Here is a 22,227-nt window from a genome sequence, read left to right on the forward strand (position 1 = left end):
ATGAGGCTTTCTCTTTCTATGTGTGTGTGTAGTGTGTGTGTGTGTGCTGCTTTGTGTGTTTCTGCAGCTAGGGTGGGTTGTGTGTACATACGTGTTAATGGGGGTCCATGTCTCTGTGTGTTTTTGTGACTCCCTAGGGACTGGGGGCCAGTGTGAACGTGCCACAGTGCCTCTGTGGTTCTGACCGGCGTGGTCCTTTTGGGAGCACGTGTGAACAAGTCAGCGTCCCGTGAGGGGGGAGTATGCATGCTTTTGTATGGGAAGGTTGGTCCACGTGCGAATATTTCTGTCTTTGAGATTCCTTTTGGTTCTGGGCTTGTTTCTGACCCTGGAGGGCTTTGCTCCAAGAGCTTGTGTCCCTTTGTGGGTGTGTCTTTGTGGCGAAGTCCTTATCAGAGGATGTCTGAGAGTCGGAGAGTCTGTACACTGTTCTGTGGGTGGCCTGTGTGTACACGGTGTGATCGTGGCTGCAGACCAGGGACGGCAGCCTTTCTGCAGAGCCGTCCATCACCGCCCGGGCTGCAGACATAACTCTCATCCCAAACCTTCCTGTGCCCTCTGCCTGGCTCGGCCTGCCCAGCCTCCCCTTCCCATGGCCACAAGCAGCTGTGGCTAGAGCCTGCTACTCCAGCCCCTCGGCCCCTGTGGGCACCCATGGCACCCATGGGTGGCATGTGCCCACAGACTGTTCCAGGCACAGACTAAAGCACAGACTTTGCTGTGCCCTTCTACTGCCTGGCTTGTGATTATTTTTTCCATCTGTTGGAGCCAATCCTGGGGGCAGAGGCGGGGATGATGGCCCAAATGGGATGATCCCGGTAAGGAAAGTTCTTCGCTCCAGTCCTGGCCTGGAATGACCTCCATCCTAAAGGTCCGAGGCCTCCATCCCAGCAGGGCCCCCCTCCAACTGCTTCTTGCCGCTAATGTATTCAGGCAGCACAGGACACCCTGGCGTGGTGTCCTCCCCCCATCAGGGACCCTCTGTGTCCCTCTCCTCTGCCAGTGACTCTGAGGCCTAGGGAATCTTGTCTGCTGGTGCCAGGCACCCCAGGGGCAGGCCATCTGCTGCCTCTGTTTTCCTGCTGAGGCTGGCACCGGTCAGCAGGGTGCCCTCAGCTTTGCCAAGAACCAACCCAGCCTCCGGGCCACTCCTCCCTTGTCTTTAGCCATCTGGAGGGACCTTCTGGTCTCTGGGGAAGCCAGGGTGACTCTGGGTTATTGTGAATGAGGAGGAAACTGAGACACCCCCGCTCCCCGTTCTAGGGGTACTAGGAGCCCCCCTCTCTCATCAGTCCAGCCGCAGGAAACTGTCGATGCTCCTTTGCTGCCCATGGCTCCCCATCCATGGCCCAGTGCTGTGGGCTGATGGGCATCTGTCCGCTTTCCCCTCTAAGCCAGGTCCATCAGGTTACACAGGCCTCTGTGGCCTGGCCGTGGCCCCAGACTCCCTCTTCCACTCCCAGCCTCCTGGGGTCCAGTTCCCATCCTGCTCTGTTTCACTCAAATGCTTTCTGCTTGTCTACCCAGTTAAGGTTAAATTCTTTCTTTGGGCATTCGAGGGCACTTCTCTGGCCCTAGTCCCTTCTTTGCAGCCTCATCTGCTACTTTCCCGAGCCCCGTGCCCTCTGCCAAGCTGGACTAGTCCCCCATCACACCCTCCACCTGCCTGCCCCAGCCCTCTCCCTCCGCGGGCTCCTCTGCCTCTGCTCCCAACCTCCAGCTGCTCATTTTTTCAAGATCCAGCTCAGGAGTTCCCGTTGTGCCACAGCAGAAATGAATCTGACTAGGAACCATGAGGTTGCAGGTTCGATCCCTGGCCTCACTCCATGGGTTAAGGATCTGGTGTTGCTGTGAGCTGTGGTGTAGGTCACAGACGTGGCTTAGATCTGGCGTTGCTGCGGCTGTGGTGTAGGCTGGCGGCTACAGCTCCGGTTGGACCCCTAGCCTGGGAACTTCCATTTGCTCGCGTACAGCCCTAAAAAGACAAAAAGACAAAAAAAAAAAAAAAAAAAGATCCAGCTCAAATGCCACCTCTTCTGGTTTCCCTGGCTCACCACACCAGATGCCATTTCTCTGACCCCGAGGCGCCGATTCATCTCTGCCGATGTCTCCTGCGTTTCCTCTGTTGTGGTCATCTGTGTCTTTTCCTGCCTGTGACTCTCTGAGGACAGTTTCTGTGACTAGATTGTGTGGCTTAGAAACATCTGGAGTGTTTCTCCCCTGCCCCCGGCAGCAGGCCTGGAGCCTGCTCAGGGCCATCTGGGGTCTTAGTAGAGAATGGGATGAACCAGGCCCTGCTCCCTTCCTGTTCCTGGGAGGGTGGAGGACCTGCATCCCAGGGCTGAGTGCTGAGCGCTGAGCGCCAAGGGTCTCTAACCTGCCCCTGATCCGACTCTCCCCTCCTGGCCCCTGCATAACCATCTCTTCTCTTATTTCCATCAGCAGCCAAACTACTGGAGTTTCAAGGTCAGTGTGCGGTGCTTCTGCTTCCGTGACAACTGCATGTGCTCTCCCGCCCCCACCCCTCCCTGCACATGCTTTGCACAGGGGTGTGCGTCTGCAAGGGACGGGCCGCTGTGGGCAGTGGGCCATGGGGCTGCAGTCTGGGGCTGCTGCTTTGAGAGAGTCTGGGTTCCCCAGCCAGGGGCCTGTAGATCCGGTATGGGAGCGTGGGCCACCCCTGCTGGGGATCTGGGCTGGGAACACACAGGCTTCCCCAGGACCCATAGGGTATTTGGGAAGGAGAGAGGCATTTCCCCTGCCTGGAGAGACTGCTGGCTCTGCGCTAGGGACCTGGACCACCGCATGATTGTATTGAGGGAACTGTTCACTGAATTCAGATTTCATCTTCCAGAGACACCCCGTGACTACAAATGGGTCCCTCATCACTTTCTTTTAAACATTTTTTATTTTTATTTTTTGCTTTCTAGGGCCACATCTGCAGCATATGGACGTTCTTAGGCTAGGGGTCCAATTGGAGCTGGAGACGCTGGCCTACACCACAGCCACAGCAATGCCAGTTCCAAGCTTCATCTGGGACCTACACCACAGCTCACAGCAATGCTGGATCCTTAACCCATTGCGTGAGGCCAGGGATCAAACCCACATCCTCATGGATACCAGTCGTTTTTGTTACTGCTGAGCCAGGTCGGGAACTCCCCTCATCACTTTCTTATTTTCCAATATGGGGAGCTTGTCAGTGCCAGGCAAGAGACTCACAGCCCTGTGTCCCCAAGCCTGTGGCTTAAGTGGAGGGCTGAGCTCAGGGGTGGTGCTTCCTGCATCTTCTGGAGAGACTGAACTGTCCACAGCTGGAGGGCTGTCTGCCCCCTCCAAGAGCATCCTGCTGACCCCAGGGGAGCACCCTCTGGTGCTTCTTCCATCTTCTCTGGCGCCCACGCTCAGACCTGAGCCAAGTTAAACCTAGGATGCTTGGGTTCTGGAGTCTCTGGTCCCTCAAATCCGAGGCATCCTGACAGCGAGTGGGAGCTATTCTTTGCAGACTGCCAAAGTGTCACCTTGCTCCAAGCATTTTGTTTGCATGCATCCTTCCAGAGAGAACTCCTTGAACTCCCAGAGAAACACGGGATCAGAGTCAGGGAATCAGGCATACAGCCTTTTCGGGGGAGGCAGTAGAGTGTAGTGGTTCAATGCATGGGCTCCGAGGGCCAGGCTGCCTACTGGTGAATTTTAGTCAGCTACTAACTACCTAGGTGACCTGGGGCAAGTTCCATATCTCCCTGAGCCTTGGTTTCTTCTCTGTAAAGTGGAACTTCTGTATCATAGAGTCATTGTAAAGACAGAAGAAACGCAAGACTGCCTGTCCTAAGCACAGTGCTTGGCTCGTCATGAGCCTTACCTCCTTAGCTGTGATGCCAGTTTGATTCCCAAATCAGAATCACCTTGGCAACGTGTCAATAACTGAACCCCAGGCCCCAACCCCCAGAGATTCAGAATGAGGGGCCCTGGAAGGAGGGTTTTTATAGAGCTTCCATGTAATCCTGCCCCAGCCTATGGATGTTCTTTGGGAACCTCAGATCCTAGCCTGCCTGCCCCCGCTCAAGGTTCCATCTGCCAGATCTCTCACAGGGAGTCAATGGTTCCTCCCAGGAGCATCTCCAGGGACCAGCGCTCACTGCTTCCCGTCTTTGGGAAGCCCTTTCCTATCTTTGGGGAGCTCTGCTTGAATTCCTGTTTTGTTCCCTTGCCATCTCCCTCATAGCCAGGAATTCCTGCTAGATGTCTCACTAAAAAGTGTTGCCCCAGCCCAGGGCTGGAGAGAAGCGCTAATGGGCGCTCTCTCTTCTCAAGAGGGTTCTCTACAAAGGCTGTAAGAATGGAAAGGTGCTGGGACAATCAGGATGGAGACAGGAACTGGCAGGGCAGGGAATGTGGGCTTCTCTTTTCCCAGGGTTCCCTGGGCGGAGGGCCACCTTCTCAGTCCCCAGGATCCTAGCCCCCCTGCATTCTGACCCCTGTTCCATCTTCTTATGTGTAACTCACTTGTGCCCCCAAGCCTTGTGGCCATCCCCTACTCTTCATCCCTGCTTGCTGCCTCATTCTGTCTGAATTCTGTAGCCCCTCATCTCTACTAGCCGGGCAACCACTGACCTTCCAGTTGCCTGGCAACCCCATGACCACCAGACCAGGTCTGGTTCCTCACACTGTGATGAGAGAGAGGGCGCAGGCTGGCCCTGGTATCAGCCCAGAACGGATGAGCTGCAGAGTTGAAGTTAGGGCACAGGGAGCCCCCCCAGTGAAACCAGTTCCTACGCTGCCTCCCTCCTCCCCAGACCCATTCCTGCCCACTGGTCAGGGCACTGCGCTCGAGGCTGGGTGCCCACTAAGGTCCCCAGATCTGACCTGCTACATTCCCATGCCCTGGAGGCCACTTTGGGGACAGCTGGGCACACTGCCCATCAGAGGAAGATGCATTCTCTTTTCAAGAGTGCTGATCAATTGGCACATTAAATCGAGTTAATATGAAGGTGGAGATTAATTAGGGGTTAATCAGGATTTGGGGAAGGAGGGAGCTGAGAAGGAGAATAAAGAATTCTTTTTTAGAGATACTTTGTTTTTTTAAATTTAAAAATGATATATTCTGATGATGCAGAATTCACCCAGCAGAGAAATGTATAAAGTAAAAAGAGAAGGCTCTGTCTCAGCCCCAGGATAACCAATGCAAATGGTTTTAAGTGATTTGTTGTTGTTAAATATAGGCAATTTATTTTATAGAAAAATACAATTGGGCAACATGATTCTTTTCCTTGATAACGTGTACATGAGATATATATATATATATATAAAATATAATGTTACATAACACGGAATGATGTAGTTCTGATTCATTATCTTTCTCCCTTTAAATAAATGAGTTTCCGACAGCACCCATGTTTGAGGGGAGGGGCTGGGCAGACTGGCAGGAGCTGTGGTCCGGAGTGACAGCCTCAGCCTGCAGCTGAAAGTAGGCTTTTGAAGTGCAATTGCCATCGTGGTGTCCCCTTCCCCAAGGGGAGAGTAATTGAACTGTCCCTGGGGCAGAGAAGTCACTGGGTGACACCCTTCCCTAGCCCCAGCCAGATATCACCCTCAGCTGGAGCTTCGGGGCCAAGGGCTGCCATGCTGGGTCCTGGAGGAGGCCTTTCTGGGAGGCTAGCCAGGCAGGTTGGTTGTGTGGCAGCATGTGCCATGCGGGGAGGGGCCGAGGCCTGGCACTTGTGCCATGTGTTCGTGTGAGCTGAGCATGTGCATTGCATGTACTAGGCAGGTAGTCTGTTTGAAGTTGGGGTCCAGCTGGCTTTGGGAGGTTTGGGGTGGTGGCTCGCCTGGTCACCTTAGGTCCAGGACATTGTGCCCAGCTCTGTGAGGGCCCGCGCCTCCCAGATCTGGGATCCTGGGGTTCCTAGCTCTCCGCTTTCTCCCTGGGCCTTGCTTCCTGCCCCCACCCCAACCCTCTGAACTCTGCGAAGGATAAATTCACTGCTCAAAAAACCGCTGCTTAATTAATGTCTGGAACTAATGCCCCAATTTGCTCAACGATTCTGCTGCTCACCTCGGTGACAAATTTGTGTTGTTGTTCTTTGGAAGCTTAAAATAGCTGGCGTGCCCATGGCTCCCACTCAGATGGTTTCTTGTCTGGCTTCCCAGGGTGCCTGAGTCCCTTGCCCACTCCTTACTTGCTGGGTGTCCTGGGAAGGCCAAGGACCCAAGAGGTTGGGGAGCTCTCCTGCAGCCACACAGTGGGTCTGGGATCCAGGAGACCCTCCTGTGTGTGTGTGTGTGTGTGTGTGTGTGTGTGTGTGTGTGTGAGTGTGTGTGTGTGTGTCTCGCTAGCTGGCTGGGGCTCCCTGGGCCTGGATGGGGCCGGTGGGCGGAGTGAAGGGCCTCATGCCTGGTTCCTGTCGCCCTACCCTGCCCCTGCAGACCCGCAGCTCGCGCCACACTCAGGGAGCCCAGCCTGGCCTGGCAGACCAGGCGGCCAAGCTGTCATACGCCTCGGCTGAGTCACTGGAGACCATGTCGGAGGCTGAGCTGCCCCTGGGCTTCAGTAGGATGAACCGCTTCCGACAGAGCCTGCCCCTCTCCCGCTCAGCCAGCCAGACCAAGCTGCGCTCGCCAGGTACTGCCACCCGGTGGCCCTGGGCATCAGCCATTCTGGCCACTGGCTCCTCCCCCTGCTCTGCTTACCCTGGAACCCTCTCCACCCACCTCTCCTCAACCATCTTTCTATGAAGCCTCTGGATCCCTTCCCCCCTCCTCCCCATCTCCCTATCTCCCCCCACCCTCCAGTAATCTCCTCCCCTCAGCTCCTCTCTTCTCAGCCTTTTCCTCCTCTCTCTCTCTCTCAGCATCCCCTGCGCGCTCCCTCTCTCTCTCCAACACTCTCCTCTCCCTTTGGCCTCTCTCTCACCCCCTTCAGCCGCCCTCCTTTCCTTCATCCCCTCCTTTCTCACCTCTCTCCCCCTCCGCAACCACTCACTTTGTTTCTGCCCCACCTGCTGCTGCTCCCAATTCCATTCCTTCGTCCAGACTCCAGCCTGCCCCGGGTGGAGGGGGAGCCTTGAGAGGCGGGCAGCATGAGGAGTGCCTGGGTACATCTGCACTCCGGGGCAACGTCCGGCCTCAGACCCTGCCTCTGCGGGACCAGCGCGGCTCCCGAAGGCTCCCCGGGCGGGCGGCGTGATGGTGGTACCGACAGCGAGGGCGGCGTCTCCTTCGTAGGGGTGCTGTTCCTGCAGTTCGGGGAGGAGACTCGGCGCGTGCACATCACGCACGAGGTCAGCAGCCTGGACACGCTGCACGCACTCATCGCTCACATGTTCCCGCAGAAGCTCACCATGGGCATGCTTAAGTCGCCCAACACCGCCATCCTCATCAAAGACGAGGCTCGCAACGTCTTCTACGAGCTGGAGGACGTCCGGTGGGCGTGGCCCCGAGGGATGGGGTGGGCTTCCCCTACACTCCTCCTCTGAGGGGGGCTCGACTCCGCAGGCCATTCGCCAGCCCCCCACCCCCGCCCCAGTCCCAGCCTTTCCCTTCTCCTCCCGGAGCTCTGTTGCCCCGCCTCCTCCTTTGGTCATCCGGGCGCCACCCCTAACCCTTAAATCATCCGTTCCTGCTGGTTGGCCTTGGCTTGGGCGAACCTGAACCTGGCCTCCCCCGAAGCCGAGGAGGTGGATGGGGTGGAAGCTGCTGGGTGTGTGTGTGTTGATGGCAGGCAGCCCGAGGCACGAGATCCGCCGAGCACGGAGTTAGGAAGGGGTTGGGGCTCCTGGCCCCTCTTGCCACCCGTCTTCCCTCTGCCTGGGGTGGCTGCCCTCCTCATTGCAGGGCTGGGGGATGGTGACTTTCTGCGCCCATTCCTCCCCCAGGGACATCCAGGACCGCAGTATTATCAAGATCTATAGGAAGGAGCCACTCTACGCTGCTTTCCCTGGCTCACACCTCACCAACGGGGACCTCCGGGTATGGCTGGGGAGGCCCAGGGCATTGGGGAGGCGGGGCAGATGGGGTCCAGGATCAGAGTCAAGTCACTTGTCACCAGGGACCAGGGCCAGCTTTGAAGAAGAGAATGTGGAGGCTGAAGCAGAGGGTGGCCTCCATTAACCTGGAGTCATGGGGGAGTCCCTCCCCTCATTGCCACTTGCCCCCTTGTTCGATCAGGTGTTCTGGAACACACCTCGAAATCTTCTAGGAGGCTTCTTTCAAGAATAACCCCTTGCGTTTTTGCTTCCCCATCCTCCACCATAGGGCAGGCTAGGGATTGCTCCTCTGGTGACTCTCCATCTGCCACTTCATCTTCCGTGCTGGGAGCCCTGGTGGGAGAGGGGCCCAAGATGCAGCAGGAAAGTGGGAAGGCAGAGAACAGAAGGGACTTCCTAAGCGTCAGGGGGCAGCTGCTGGCTCCTCAAGGGCAAAGGATCCCTTTTGTGACCAGCCCTGTGGGGGTTCCGCGACTGTCTTCTGCACAGAGAGAGATGGTGTATGCGTCGCGGGAGTCGTCGCCCACGCGGCGTCTCAACAACCTGTCGCCGGCGCCGCACCTGGCATCCGGCTCGCCGCCACCCGGGCTCCCGTCCGGGCTGCCGTCGGGCTCGCCGTCGCGCTCGCGCCTCTCGTACGCCGGGGGGCGCCCGCCCTCCTACGCCGGCAGCCCGGTGCACCACGCGGCGGAGCGGCTGGGGGGCGCCCCCGCCGCCCCGGGCGTCAGCCCGAGCCCCAGCGCCATCCTCGAGCGGCGCGACGTGAAGCCGGACGAGGACCTTGCGGGCAAGGCGGGCGGCATGGTGCTGGTGAAGGGCGAGGGCCTCTACGCCGACCCCTACGGCCTGCTCCATGAGGGCCGCCTGAGCCTGGCCGCGGCCGCCGGCGATCCGTTCGCCTACCCTGGCGCGGGCGGCCTGTACAAGCGCGGCTCCGTACGCTCGCTCAGCACCTACTCGGCCGCCGCGCTGCAGTCGGACCTGGAGGATTCGCTGTACAAGGCGGCGGGTGGCGGCCCGCTCTACGGCGACAGCTATGGCTTCCGCCTGCCGCCCTCGTCGCCCCAGAAGCTGGCGGATGTGGCGGCGCCCCCCGGGGGCCCCCAGCCGCCGCACAGCCCCTACTCGGGGCCGCCTAGCCGCGGCTCGCCGGTGCGCCAGTCCTTCCGCAAAGACTCGGGCTCCTCGTCGGTCTTCGCCGAGAGCCCCGGAGGCAAGACCCGCAGCACCGGGGGCTCTTCGACGGCCGGAGCACCCCCTCCTGAGCTCTTCCCCGGGCCTGGGGAGCGCCCGCTCGTTGGGTTCGGGCCGCCTGTGCCAGCCAAGGATACGGAGACTAGGTGAGGGACCCTCGCTAGGCTGGGGGTTGTGCGGGTGGGGTGGGGAGAGGGGGCACGGCTGTGCCCCTGGCAGATTGTGACCTGGACTCTGAGACCCTAGGAGTCCTTGTAGATCCGGAGTAGTCGCCTGGGTGTCTTGGGTGTGGCAGGGAAGACACTGGAGAGGCGTTCCGCCTGCAGGGTCTGAGGGTTGGAGGAGAGGGCCCCAGACAAGGGCCCTGGAGACCTGGGTTTTCATCCAGTCCCTAAGCCTGTTTCCCCAGCTAAAACTGAGGCAGAAGCAGCACTCTTTAGGGCCTTTCCAGCTCAGACACAGAATGTGCTTCCATGAGAGCTGTCCAGCACAGGGCCAGCTGAAGTCCACTAGGGAGGGGGTGCTGGTAAGAAGCGGGGATGGGGAGAGAGGCACAGTCCTTTAAGTAGCCTCTGAAGTGGGGAACTCTTGCCCATCATTCAGCTCCCTGCTTAGGGTGCAGGGCTGGAGGAGGTAACCAGGCACCGACCCGCCCCCCTTCTGTCCTCAAGCAGCACAGCTAAGAAATGAGGACAAATGATTCATTCATAGTCTTCTTGTGGCCTGTGTGCCAGGCACTGCACTGGGCACTGTCAATGTCAAACTGGGCAAGCCAGGTTCCTGCTCTGTCTAGTGGGGGAGACACGGCAAAAAAATACTTGCTCTTCTCTTGGGAGCGTGTACTCCCCAAAGGCTGCTGGGGACCCTGGGATGGCTTCAGAGAAGAGTAGGGAGCAGGGCCATGCCTGGCAGGGGGAAAACATATGCAGAGAACCAGAGAGGCCAGGGCGAGGCCCACTAGGGAGTCAGTGACGAGAGATGAGGCTGGAAGGGGGGGGAGGACTGTCAGATGGGAAAAGGCCTTACTGGTGTTAGGTGGGAGGCTGTGGGCTTGATCCTTAGGCATTGGGGCCCTTTGAATTGTCTGTGTGCCGGTGGTTGGGAGAGAATTATCAGTCTCAGGGATGGGGGGTGTTGGGCAGGAAGGACCCCATACCCGGAGAAAAAGTTGCTCAAAGCTACCCTCTTTCCCAGAGAGCGCATGGAGGCTATGGAGAAGCAAATTGCCAGCCTCACAGGTCTGGTGCAGAGTGCCCTGCTTCGAGGGTCAGAGCCTGAGACCCCCAGGTGAGGTTCTTCTAACACCACTGCCAGGGCCTGCGGTTGGGGCAAAAGGAAGGGAAAATAAGCAGCAGGAGCTCTGGGCTCAGCTCTGCCAATGTCTGGTCATGGTCCCCTGGATGAATCCCTTCTCTTCTCTGGGACTCCATCCTGATATCAGAGGACTGGAGGAGTGTATGATAAGGTCTCACCCACCTTTGATGGTCTGGGCCCAGCCTGGACCCCTGATGGCCCTTTTTTCCCCTGTGCCACAGTGAGAAGATTGAAGGCTCCAATGGAGCAGCCACGCCCTCAGCACGTGAGTGACCCTTCTCCCTCCCCCACGGATCCTTGTCCCCTCTGAGCCTCAGATTCCTAATCTCTAAAGTGGCTACAACACCAGGCTTCAAGGGATGAGCAAGTAGTCACCTTAGGCCAAGAGGTCCTCGCTCTGGTGTTTTACTCCCCATAAAAGGGCTGACCACTAGCTGGGGCAGGGAGCCACAGCCCCATCTCTCTCTGGCTACTGTGTGGGGCCAGGGGTGCGGGAGGACCTTTCCTGGCACCTCCCTGGCTCATGATTTCTTTCCTTTCTCTCACCCTCATCGTCCCTCTCTGCAGCCTGCGGGTCAGGCAGCCGGAGCAGTGGGGCCACCCCAGTGTCCGGCCCTCCCCCGCCCTCGGCCAGCAGCACCCCTGCGGGGCAGCCCACTGCCATCAACCGTTTGCAGATGCAGCTGCATCTGCGTGGCCTGCAGAACAGCACCAATGACCTGCGCAGCCAGCTTCAGCAACTGCGGAAGCTCCAGGTACCACTTCTCGGGCCTTGCCCTGTGCCCCAACTCCTAAAGCCCCGTCCCAAATCCCCGCCCCCCCAAAGCCCCGCTCCGCCAGAACCCTGCCCAGTGAACTCCGCCTCCCTGGGCCCTGGTCGAAACCTTCCTCGAACTCCCCATATCTCGCTGAATCTCCATTCCCTCACCAAGCCCTCATGTCGCCCGTGTCCCCCTCACGAGGCCCTCTTTCCTGAATCCTCCCCGTTCAGTGGAGCTCTCCTGGAGCCCCAGTCCAACCCACTGAGCTCCCTCCTCCTGTCAATATCCCTCAGGGCAGCCCTGTCCCCTCCTGCCCCGCATTCCTTTCTCCCCTCCCCTCCCTTGGGCAGAAGCCCTTCCTCCAGATCCCCTGAGCCCTCCCTTCCTGAGTCCACACAGTCCTCCCGGCCTGCCCCGCCTGGCAGATGGTCCCACCAGTCAGGAGCCTGGCATCGCTGTGCCCGCTCCTCGAGAGGGCCCCAGTGCCCGTCAGGTGAGAGTAATGAGCAGAGACAGGCTGGAGAGGGGGCAGAGACTTGCCATCTGGGCAAAGGGTAGATTTCGCCCACCACCACTGTTGTTCCAACTCGGCCTTAGACCTGGGTTCCAGCCTTAAGTTATTTTCCTGTCCAGGCTACGCAAACTCTATCAAACCCCACGGCTTGGGCCCTTCATTGAAGCCACAGCCAGGCAGCCGCTAGGTGGGCGGGGCCCTACGTAAGGCCATCCCTTGCCCTCCAGATATTATCCCCCGCCCCCCGCAGTTCTCCGGCCTCTGTATTTCCCCGGAATGTAACTTGGTCCTCCGCCCCCACCATCTTACCCCTTCGCTGCTGCTAACCGCTACAGCCAGGCAGCCGCACCTTCCGCACGACCCAACTCGGCACTCCTCCCTCCACTAGCCCCAGGCCGTTCTCCTCCTGCCTCTATTCTGAGCCAGAACTTAGCACCTCGGCCCGTACCCCCCCCCCCCGCCATCTCTTCGCTGCTACTCCCAGCCACCGCTGAGCAGCGCTATCTTTCTTGGAGCTCGCCGGGCGTCGGCCCGCCTCCTCCCGGCCCACTCCCTGCTGCGCGCCCCCCTCCCCTCCCCTCCCCTCCCCTCCCCTCCCTTCCCACCCCCGTCCATCCGTCCATCTGCGTCCCGCAGCTCCAGAACCTGGAGTCGCTGCGCGCGCTGCTGAAGGGCACGGAGGCGGAGCTGAGCATGCGCGTGTCGGAGGCGGCGCGGCGGCAAGAGGACCCGCTGCAGCGGCAGCGCACCCTGGTGGAGGAGGAGCGGCTGCGCTACCTCAACGACGAGGAGCTCATTACCCAGCAGCTCAAGTGAGGCTGGGCCCCGCTGCAGAGGGAGGGACTGGGGGTGCGCCTGGGTGACCCGCCACCTGGTTTCCCGGGAAGACGCGGCTCCCTTCCTTCTGACTCACAGGTGACGTTGGTCTGTTCAGAAGCCTGATTTCCTTGTCCTCTGTAGCCTGATTTCTCTGTGACCCACAAACCTTTGACCGTCTGGCATAATGCCTGTTTTCTTTTTTTCTGGCTTGATGCCTGCTTTTGCTATGTTTTTACTTCTGGTGGTTCACAGTCTGGCTTTCCCATGGCCTGCAGTCTTACTCCCATGGGGCCAGCTGCCCGATTTCAGTCTGCCCTCTGCCTGCTTTCCTTCTGGCCTGTTAGCGGTGCATACTGACCCCCCACTGGCGTATTCAGGTGGAATGTTCCAGTGTGGCCGTGGTCCGCTCCATGTGGACCAGCGGCACTTGCCACCACTCCAATTCCCTGATCTCTGAGACCAGGTATAGCCAAGGAAAACCCTCCTTCTGTCCTAAGTGCAGCTGGAACAGGGCTCTAACTTTTTTTTTCAGATGGGTTGAGGAGTAGAGAACACCTCGCCCCCAAATGCTTAGACATGGAAGGGTTAACAGAAGACAGTCCTGGGATCCAAATTTAGCAAATGGCTGTCTGGCCAAGATTTGATTGTCTGGCACCACGAAGGGAGAAGCCGCCTTCCGCTGTCCATCCACTGAGTGAGCAGCCACAGCCCATCGCAGCCTTTCCTAGTCAGTCCCTGGGTTCTGAGACAGAGACCCTTCTCTTCGGTCTAGTCGCCCTCTTGGCGGCACAGGCACAAGGGACCTGAGATACAGCCCCAGGCCTGAGAAGCTATGCGATCAGGGTGATTTTCTTCCCTTCTCTGTGCTTCAGCCTCCTCCTCTGTGCCCAGTATTAAGAGTTTTGCAGTTCTATCCAGAGAGGGCTTGGGTTCTACTGGCCAGTGACAGGGAGCCGGGAGAGGTTGCTCAGAGGAGCCCAGCTTCCTCACCAGAGTCGTAAGTGGCTGCATCCCTTGCAAGGGGCTCCTTGATAAGGGTCCCTGCTCCTCAGCCTCGTGGCCACGCAGCCTAGAAGTGCGTGTGCATTTCAGTGCCACCCAGGGCAAAGATCCTCGTGACCCCTCGTGACCCCTTGTGGCTGAGATGAAATAAGGGGCCATTCCACTTGAAAGTCAGCTGGTGGCGGCCACGCCATCACTCCAGGTGTGAAAGCTGAGTGACAGCTCCAATCAGATCTCCAAATAGACCGGCGGCTGCCATCCCCCCCTCACCCAGGGAATTCCATTTACCCAACTTTCCTGTCCTCTCTTTGCCCCTTTTTTATTCAGCACAGAGGAGCTGGGTTGGACTTTTCAAAAGGAACTTTACTGAGACATTAAAGGAAAATAAAAGGAAATATAAAAGTACAGAGGCAGAAGAGATGAAAGGACATATTTATGCTCCCGTCATATGTGTCTGGCCCTCCGCTTCCTGGGGGCCTCAGTTCTCCGGGAATACACAGACTCCCTGCCTGCTGCCCTGTTGTCAAGCCCATTGCTCAGACTGTTCACTTGAGAGAGCTTGGGGGCTGATATATTGCTACTGGCAGGATTCTCCATCCCCTTTGAAGGGAGTTCCTGTCTTTTTGGGGCAGGACCTGGGCTGCACACCAGGTCTGCAGTGGCTTCGGTTTGGCCAGGAGGGGGCTCCCCGCCCAGCTCTCACGAGCCATCCTGGCCCTAGTTTAGCCAGCAGGTCCATCCTAACCCCTTCTCTGGCTGCAGCCCCTGTACACTCGCTCTTGCTCTGCTTCACTCTGCCTCTTCCTTTTGCCCTGGCATCTTGCTGGAACTTAGGAAGTTGATTCTATGCTTCATTCAGCTTGGCTCACTCACCTGTCCTTCCAGCCAAGCACTTGAGCTCTGTCTAGACAGCAACCTTTGCTGACCGAGACCTTTTGGCTTCTGCAGCCTAACTTGGCCTAACCCAGGGCCAGCTTTGTAGGCATGTGACCTGTGTAATCACAAAGGGCCTCAAGCTTGTAGGGACCTGTGTTTGGTTTAATGCCGTGCTGTTGCCGTCATGCAATTCTTAATTTTCAAACTAGGGGTAAAATCTTCATTTTGCTCCAGGCCCCTCAAATTATGTAGCTGGTTCTGTCCTGACCTTCAGTTTTCAACTCTTCCAGGACTAAACCTGGGTCTGAAAAGCCCTATCCCTTTCTGATCCCAATATCTAGACTTGGGCTGGACTGGTCTGGACTTATGTGTGGAGCCTGCCCAGGTTATGGGCCCCCAAACTCTGGCAGATGGTATGGTCAGATAATCAAGGTGCTAATTGAACCGAAGGGGGACTAGTCCCTCCTGCCTGAGTGTTGATGTGTTATCTCCTTCTGGAGGCTTATCTGAGTCCTCTTTTAAATGATGGTCTCTTCTCCTGTGGAGTGATGTTTGGGAGTGACCATTTTACAAAGCTGGCCCACCCTGAGCCAATCAGGTGTCCCACGGTGGGCCCACGGAGGGCTGTGGGGTGACATTAGTCCCGTGTGGGGCTGAGAGGCAGCAGAACCCAGTGGCTGAAGTCAGACATGCGTAGATCGTGCTTTGCCAAAAAATAATTGTGTGACAAGTTAGTTAATCTCCCTGAGCCTCTTTTTTCTTTTCGCGCCAAATTATTGTCTTAGGGTAGCTAATTAATTAGCTAGGATAGCCGCTGTAACAATTGTATAATGGTTCAAAAGTAATCCATGTGTCTTTCTCGTGGAACAGTAGTGGTGGGTTAGTGGAATGGCCTTCCCCCATTCAGTTACGCAGGGACCCAGGCTCATGGAGGTTTTGCCAACATCTGTTTGTGCCTTCCAAGATCACCCACAGGGTCGCTGTCTTGCAACCAATAGGAAGCATCGAGGTGCTTACATAGGAGCTTTTTAGGGGCCAGGCCTGGAAGCAGCAGGTACTCCTTCCACTCATATTCCATTGGCTAGACCTCAGTTGAGTGGCCACTCTTTTTTTTTTTTTTCCTTTCTTGATCACCTGCATATGGGGTTCCCAGGCCAGGGATCAGATCTGAGCCACAGGTGTGGCCCACGCCACAGGCGCAGCAACGCAGGGTCCTTTAACCTGATGTGCCAGGCCGTGGATGGACGTGTGTCCTGGCACTGCAGAGAAGTGGCCGATCCCCTTGCGCCCCACTCCCGATTGGCCACGGCTCCCTGCAAGGGAGGCTGGGAAATGTAGTCTAGTGTTTGTCTATGTGTAAACTGGAGGTAATCACGGTTCCCACTCACGGGATTGGTGGTGAGGATTAAACAAGGTAAAGAAAGGAGCAGGTAAATAAGGAGCTGAATGCACACCTGGCAAGCCATAAGCGCTTAGTCCGAGATCGCTCTTTAACTGGTGGTGCTGACTCACAGGCTTTTGTCCTTGGCGCCACCGCGGTCTGTCTTTTCACCCGCTACTTGGATGAAGCTGTGTAAAGCGTGCTGATAAGATGTGCTGATGACACAGAGCTTTGAGGCGAAGCAAATCTGTTGGATGGCAGCCCTGCGATTCAAAAGTTGTTCCTACCTGGATGGTTGAGCTGAAATTCAACAGATGGGATTTGACAGGAGTGTATGGAAAGTGCTGCACGTGGGTCAGGGATGGCAGTGACTCCAGCGCAGAATCGAGATGACCTGCCTGGGGAGGGCTTCCTTCTTTCACCTATTCACTCCTTCTGTAACTATTTAACAGACACCTCTTTGGCTCCAGACACCCTGCCAGGTGCAGGGAATCCGAGATAAACCAGGAACACACGGTGTCTGTCTGCCTGGAGCTGCTTGGCCCAGCAAACAGGAGCTCCGGGCAGGAAGCCGACCCCCAACCCCAAGTGTAGGGAGTAGGGGAGAGGTTCCTATTGAGACCTGAGGCTGAGTGGGACTTAATCACACGTGTGTGTGTGTGTGTGTGTGTGTGTTTGGGGGGGTGTACATGGAGTGTTCTAGGCAGAGGAAATGGCATTATAAAGGCCCAGGGAGGAGTTCCCGTCGTGGCACAGTGGTTAATGAATCCAACTGGGAGCCATGAGGTTGCAGGTTCAATCCCTGGCCTTGCTCAACGGGTAAAGGATCCAGTGTTGCCGTGAGCTGTGGTGTAGGTCGCAGATGCGGCTTGGATCCCATGTTGCTGTGGCTGTGGGGTAGGTCGGTAGCTACAGCTCCGATTAGACCCCTAGCCTGGGAACCTCCATAGGCCGTGGGAGCAGCCCAAGAAATGGCAAAAAGACAAAAAATAAATTAATAAAAAAAAAAAAATAAAGGCCCAGGGAGAGCAGGACTGACAAGGACCTCAGAGAAATTCTGGCTGGTTTTAAATAATAGTAAGCCAGGAGGACAATGGATGTAGTTAGAGGGACAAATAAGAGCAGTCCCCAGGGACACACCCATGGCATTCGCGTGTTTAACCCTTGCAGCAGCCTTGCAGGAAGGAGGGACTCTTACCATCCCCGTTTGTTGAGGGATGAGGAGGTTGAGACCTGGTAACGTGTCCAAAGACCTCTGCTGGGTCTGGCAGAGCTGGGATTGGATTTTGGATCCGAATCCAGAGTCAAATTTTCAACTATTACCCTCACACCCTGCTTGGCTGCGTTGAAGAGTTTGGATTTTTAGCCTCAGAAGTTGGGATCCATTTCAGGTTCAACACAGGGGGCCATGACGTGGTCTGATTTACATTTTAGAAAGATGTAGGGCTTTTTTGGCTTTGTTTCGCTTTTTATGGCCGCCCCTGCGGCATGTGCAAGTTCCTGGGCTATGGGTTGAATCGGAGCTGCAGCTGAGGCCCACGCCACAGTCACCACGCCAGATCCGAGCCGCAACTTTGACCTAAGCTGGGCAAGCTGGATCCTTAACCCTTGGAGCGAGGCCAGGGATTGAACCCTCATCCTCACAGAGACAGCTCCTTAACCCACTGAGCCATGATGGGAACTCCCAAGATGTAGGTTTTAAGGCTATGAGCTCAACATAAATCTGAAAATCGAAAGCAGCTTTGCCGTCAAGGAAAGAGGCTGAGTGTCTGGATTATTTGAGAAAAGGTAAATGGACATGGCGGTGCCACCCTGAAAAAGAAGAGGCTCTTTAGGGGCACATGCAACTGCCTCCAGTTCTCTGAAAAGGTGCCAGTTTCTCTGCTGTGTTCTTGGCATCATGAGAATCCGAGGATGCAGGTTCTGTGGAGGGAGATTTGAGCTGATGTTGCTGAAGATTGAAAAGGGGGACCCGGAACGTCTGTTAGGGAGCCCCTCTGAAGCCTCATCTCTGAGGTCTGGCTTTCTGATTTCACTTGGGTGTGTGGCTTTTTCTTTATTTTAATTTTTAATTAAAGTATAGTTGACTTACAACATCGTGCCAATTTCTCCTATACCGCAAAGTGACTCAGTTGCATATGTATATGTGTGTGTGTGTGTTTTATTTTATCCTCTTTTTTATTTTATCCTTTCTCCCTTGACAACCACAGGTCTGTTCTTTATGTCTGTGAGTCTGTTTCTGTTCTGTCGATAGGTTCACTTGTGCCATATTTTAGATTTCACTCGTAAGTGATATCATATGGTATTTGTCTTTCTCTTTCTGACTTACTTCACTTAGTATGAGAATCTCTAGTTGTACCCATGTGGCTGCAAATGGCATTACTTTATCCTTTCTATGGCTGAATAGTATTTCATTGTGTATATGTCTGAATCCATTCATTTGTCGATGGACATTTAGGTTGTTTCCATGTCTCGGCTATTGTGAATAGCACTGTTGTGAACATATGGGTGCATTTTTTTTGTTTGTTTGTTTTTTAAGGTCACACCCATGGCATATGGAGGTTCCCAGGCTAGGGGTCCAATCAGATCTGTAACCACTGGCTTACGCCAGAGCCACAGCAACATGGGATCTGAGCCGAGTCTGCAACCTACACCACAGCTCATGGCAACACCAGATCCTTAACCCACTGAGCGAGGCCAGGGATCGAACCCACAACCTCATGGTTCCTAGTTGGATTCGTTAACCACTGAGCCATGACGGGAACTCCCCACGTATCTTTTTGAACTATAGTTTTTCCAGATATATGCCCAGGAGCGGGAATGGATCATATGGTAGTTCTATTTTCAGTTTTGTGAGGAAACTTCATGCTGTTTTTCATAGTCGTTCTACCAACTGACATTCCACCAACAGTGTACTTCCCTTTTCTGCACACCCTCTATAGCATTTGTTATTTGTAGACTTATTAATGACAGCCATTCTGACCAGTGTGACATGGTACCTCACTGCAGTTTTGACTTACAGTTCTCTAATAGTTAGCAATGTTGAGTATCTTTTCATGTGCCTACTGGCCATCCATATGTCTTCTTTGGAGAAATGTCTATTTAGGTCTTCTGCCAATTTTTCAATTGGATTGTTTGTTTTCTTGTTATTGAGTTGTATGAGTTGTTTGTTTACTTTGGGGATTAAGCCCTTGTTGGGGTGGCATCGTTTGCAAATATTTTCTCCCATTCTGAGGCTGTCTTTTTGTTTCGTTTATGGTTTCCTTTTCTGTGCAAAAGCTTGTAAATTTGCTTAGGTCCCATTTGTTTATTTTGGGTTTTGTTTCCATAGCCTTGGGAGGCAGATCTATTAAAACATTTGTACGGTTTATGTCAGAAGATGCTTTGCCTGTGTTCTCTTCTAGGAGTTTTATGGTGTCATGTCTTATGCTTAAGCCTTTAAGCCATTTTGAGTTTATTTTTGTGGCTGGTGTGAGGGTGTATTCTAGTTTCATTGATTTACATGCAGCTGTCCAGGATGGCTTTTAATTTCGATCAGACTAGTGGCCTGATTTCCTTCCAGCTACCCAATTGCAGGGGGCTGGGCTGGGGCTGGAGGGGCTGAAAGGGTCTTTCTGTGGCTGCAGTGACCTGGAGAAGTCGGTGGAGAAGATCCAGAGGGACGTGTCCCACAACCACCGACTGGTGCCCGGACCTGAACTGGAAGAGAAGGCGCTGGTGCTGAAGCAGCTTGGGGAGACGCTGACTGAGCTCAAGGGTGAGCTCAGGGGCTAGCGAGTTTGGCACCCCCACCCCCACCCCTGGCACTGACTGCCCCCCCTGCTGCCTGCCACCACTGCCCATCCTCCCAGTCCTCAGATTCTCCCTCCCCAGCTCACTCCTTCCCTTCCCCTCAGCTCACTTCCCAGGCCTGCAGAGCAAGATGCGGGTAGTGCTGCGTGTGGAGGTGGAGGCGGTGAAGTTCCTGAAGGAGGAGCCACAGCGTCTGGATGGGCTACTCAAGCGCTGCCGTGGGGTCACAGACACATTGGCTCAGATCCGAAGGTCATTCTATCCCTGACCTCTTATCTCTGACCTCTGATTTCCCATGGGTCACACACTGGGCCCAGATTGATAGAATAGCCTGACCCTGGATCCCGACTCCCCCAGAGGTCAGTGGTGTGCCTACTGGGTCTGCCCCTCATGTCTGATCTGTGGCCCCTCCCAGGTTGTAGGCTTGGCTCTCCCATGTGCTGGATGCAGTTACTCTTCCCCAGGCCCTTCCATCTGTCCTGCAAGATCCCAGAGCCGTCCTCATACCCCAGCTCCCTCAGGCCCGGCTTCCTGTCTGTGGGGCCCCCACCCTGCTGGCCTCACAGCTGCTTCCAACTCTCCCAACCCCAGGCAAGTGGATGAAGGTGTTTGGCCACCCCCCAGCAACCTCCTGAATCAGTCCCCCAAGAAGGTGACGGCTGAGAGTGACTTCAACAAGAGCTTGGACTTCGAAATGCCACCCCCCAGCCCTCCACTGAACCTCCACGAGCTGAGTGGGCCAGCGGAGGGAGCCCCTGCGACGCCCAAGGCGGGCAACCCCACCAAAGGCCTGGACGCTCCTGGCAAGAGAAGTGTGGACAAGGCTGTGTCTGTTGAGGTGCTGGGCCTGGGATGGGGGCCTGAGCTAGTCTCACACATTCTTCCCTCCACCTTAGGTTGGCAAGTGCCAGCTCATGGGTGCTTTTTCCCGGGGGAGGAGGAAGTCCAACAAGCAGATTGAGGGTGACATTACCCACTAGACGGAAAAGCATATGACAAACCCATGATAATCAAGGCAGTGTGGTGTTAGCATAAGAACAGATTATGTGGGAGTTCCTATGGTGATTCAGTGGGTTAAGAACCTGACATAGGGTCTGTGAGGACACAGGTTCCATCCCTGGCCTGGTTCTGTGGGTTAAGGATCCAGCATGGCTGCAAGCTGTGGTTAGGTTGAAGATGAGGCTTGGATCTTGTATTGCTGTGGCTGTGGTGTAGGCCGGCAGCTACCGCACTGATTCAACCCCTAGCCTGAGAGCTTCCATATGCCACAGGTGTGGCCTTAAAAGGAAAAAAAAAAAATTTCCTTTTTTGTTACAGATCACTCAAAAATGTATTCTAAAAAAAAGAACAGGAGTTCCCACTGTGGCGCAGCAGAAACGAATCTGGCTAGTATCCATGAGCATGTGGGTTTGATCCCTGGCCTCGTTCAGTGGGCTGGGGATCCGGCTTTGCCGTGAGCTACGATGCTGTGAGTTAGGCTGAAAGCGGTAGCTCTGATTCAGCCCTTAGCCTGGGAACTTCCCTATACCTCGGGTGTGGCCCTAAAAAGCAAAAATAAATCAATAAATCCGAATAAAAGAAAAAAAATTAAAAACTTTTAAAAAACAAAATAAAAAGAGAATAGGTTAGGTGCTCAATGAAATAGAATAAAATGTCTAAAAGCAGGTCTAAGTCTATCCCGGGAGTATTTATAAGGAAGATGGGCCTCCAGACTCCCAGGGAATCCACGCAATACTCAAGGAGAAGCCAGAGGGCCCTCTGGGGGCCAGACGGGACGGGAGCCTTCCTTTCTGTGCCTTGCATGTGTGGCTGAGGCCCCGTAGGTCCAGGAGCAGGGCAGCCGCTTCAGCCCTGACTGTCACCCCCTCCTCTCCAGGCTGCTGAGCGGGACTGGGAGGAGAAGCGGGCAGCCCTGACCCAGTACAGCGCCAAGGATATCAACCGGCTGCTGGAGGAGACACAGGCGGAGCTCCTGAAGGCCATCCCCGACCTGGACTGTGCGAGCAAGGCCCACCCGGGCCCAGCCCCCACCCCTGACCACAAGCCCCCCAAGATCCCCCACGGCCAGAAGACAGCCCCGCGAACGGAGCCCAGTGGGAGGAGAGGCTCAGGTATGGTGCAGAGTGGGGGCTGGCGAAGAGCCCAGAGGAGGGGAGCCCCAGCCTCACAGCGCTCCGGCTGATGGGAGAGGCGCTTGGGATTGAGAATCTTTGGGGTCCAGCTGCCGGAGAAGGGAGGTGCTGGCCTGACCTTCAGCTATTAAGGCCGGGATGGCGCTGGACTCCATCCAGGCATTTTCCCAGGGCCCTGTGCCGCTGATAGGACCACGCGGGAAGGATGGGCAAGTCCAGGCAGCGGGTCGGCCGCTTGCAATTTCTGTGCCCAGAGCGAGGCTGTGCAACGGGGTACAGCGCTGAGTGATCTGGACACGGTTCCTTTGCACCCCGAGCCTGTAGGCTCACGGGGAGGCAGAAACCCGAACCAGAAAGGGCAATTATCATTCATTCATTTATTCATTCCCGCCACATATACTTGTTAAGCATGTACTATGGGCTAAGCACTGGGGATAAGGAGATAAGACTGTTTTAAGAA

General features: G+C 55.8%; 1 protein-coding gene across 11 annotated transcripts in view; it reads left to right on the plus strand.

The window, feature by feature from the left end:
- The window catches only part of SRCIN1 (SRC kinase signaling inhibitor 1), a 77,074-nt gene that overhangs the window by 38,212 nt on the left and 16,635 nt on the right, over positions 1 to 22,227 (plus strand). For 8 of the 11 annotated variants that reach the window (XR_001299583.2, XM_021067072.1, XM_021067076.1 and 5 more), the window contains 13 exons: positions 2,443 to 2,466; positions 6,424 to 6,619; positions 7,222 to 7,420; positions 7,872 to 7,965; positions 8,472 to 9,322; positions 10,371 to 10,463; positions 10,712 to 10,755; positions 11,058 to 11,245; positions 12,402 to 12,577; positions 19,470 to 19,600; positions 19,740 to 19,887; positions 20,227 to 20,473; positions 21,512 to 21,746. Coding sequence is in view for 10 of the 11 variants with exons in the window: in XM_021067072.1 (XP_020922731.1) it covers positions 2,443 to 2,466; positions 6,424 to 6,619; positions 7,222 to 7,420; positions 7,872 to 7,965; positions 8,472 to 9,322; positions 10,371 to 10,463; positions 10,712 to 10,755; positions 11,058 to 11,245; positions 12,402 to 12,577; positions 19,470 to 19,600; positions 19,740 to 19,887; positions 20,227 to 20,473; positions 21,512 to 21,746 (2,626 nt within the window). In the remaining variant the exon portion in view is untranslated. The remainder of the gene's footprint in view (positions 1 to 2,442; positions 2,467 to 6,423; positions 6,620 to 7,221; positions 7,421 to 7,871; positions 7,966 to 8,471; positions 9,323 to 10,370; positions 10,464 to 10,711; positions 10,756 to 11,057; positions 11,246 to 12,401; positions 12,578 to 19,469; positions 19,601 to 19,739; positions 19,888 to 20,226; positions 20,474 to 21,511; positions 21,747 to 22,227) is intronic. The other 3 variants (XM_021067071.1, XM_021067075.1, XM_005654018.3) reach the window with 1 other exon arrangement.

Source organism: Sus scrofa, chromosome 12 (assembly GCF_000003025.6).
Source record: "Sus scrofa isolate TJ Tabasco breed Duroc chromosome 12, Sscrofa11.1, whole genome shotgun sequence".
NCBI classification, from domain to species: Eukaryota; Metazoa; Chordata; class Mammalia; order Artiodactyla; family Suidae; genus Sus; species Sus scrofa.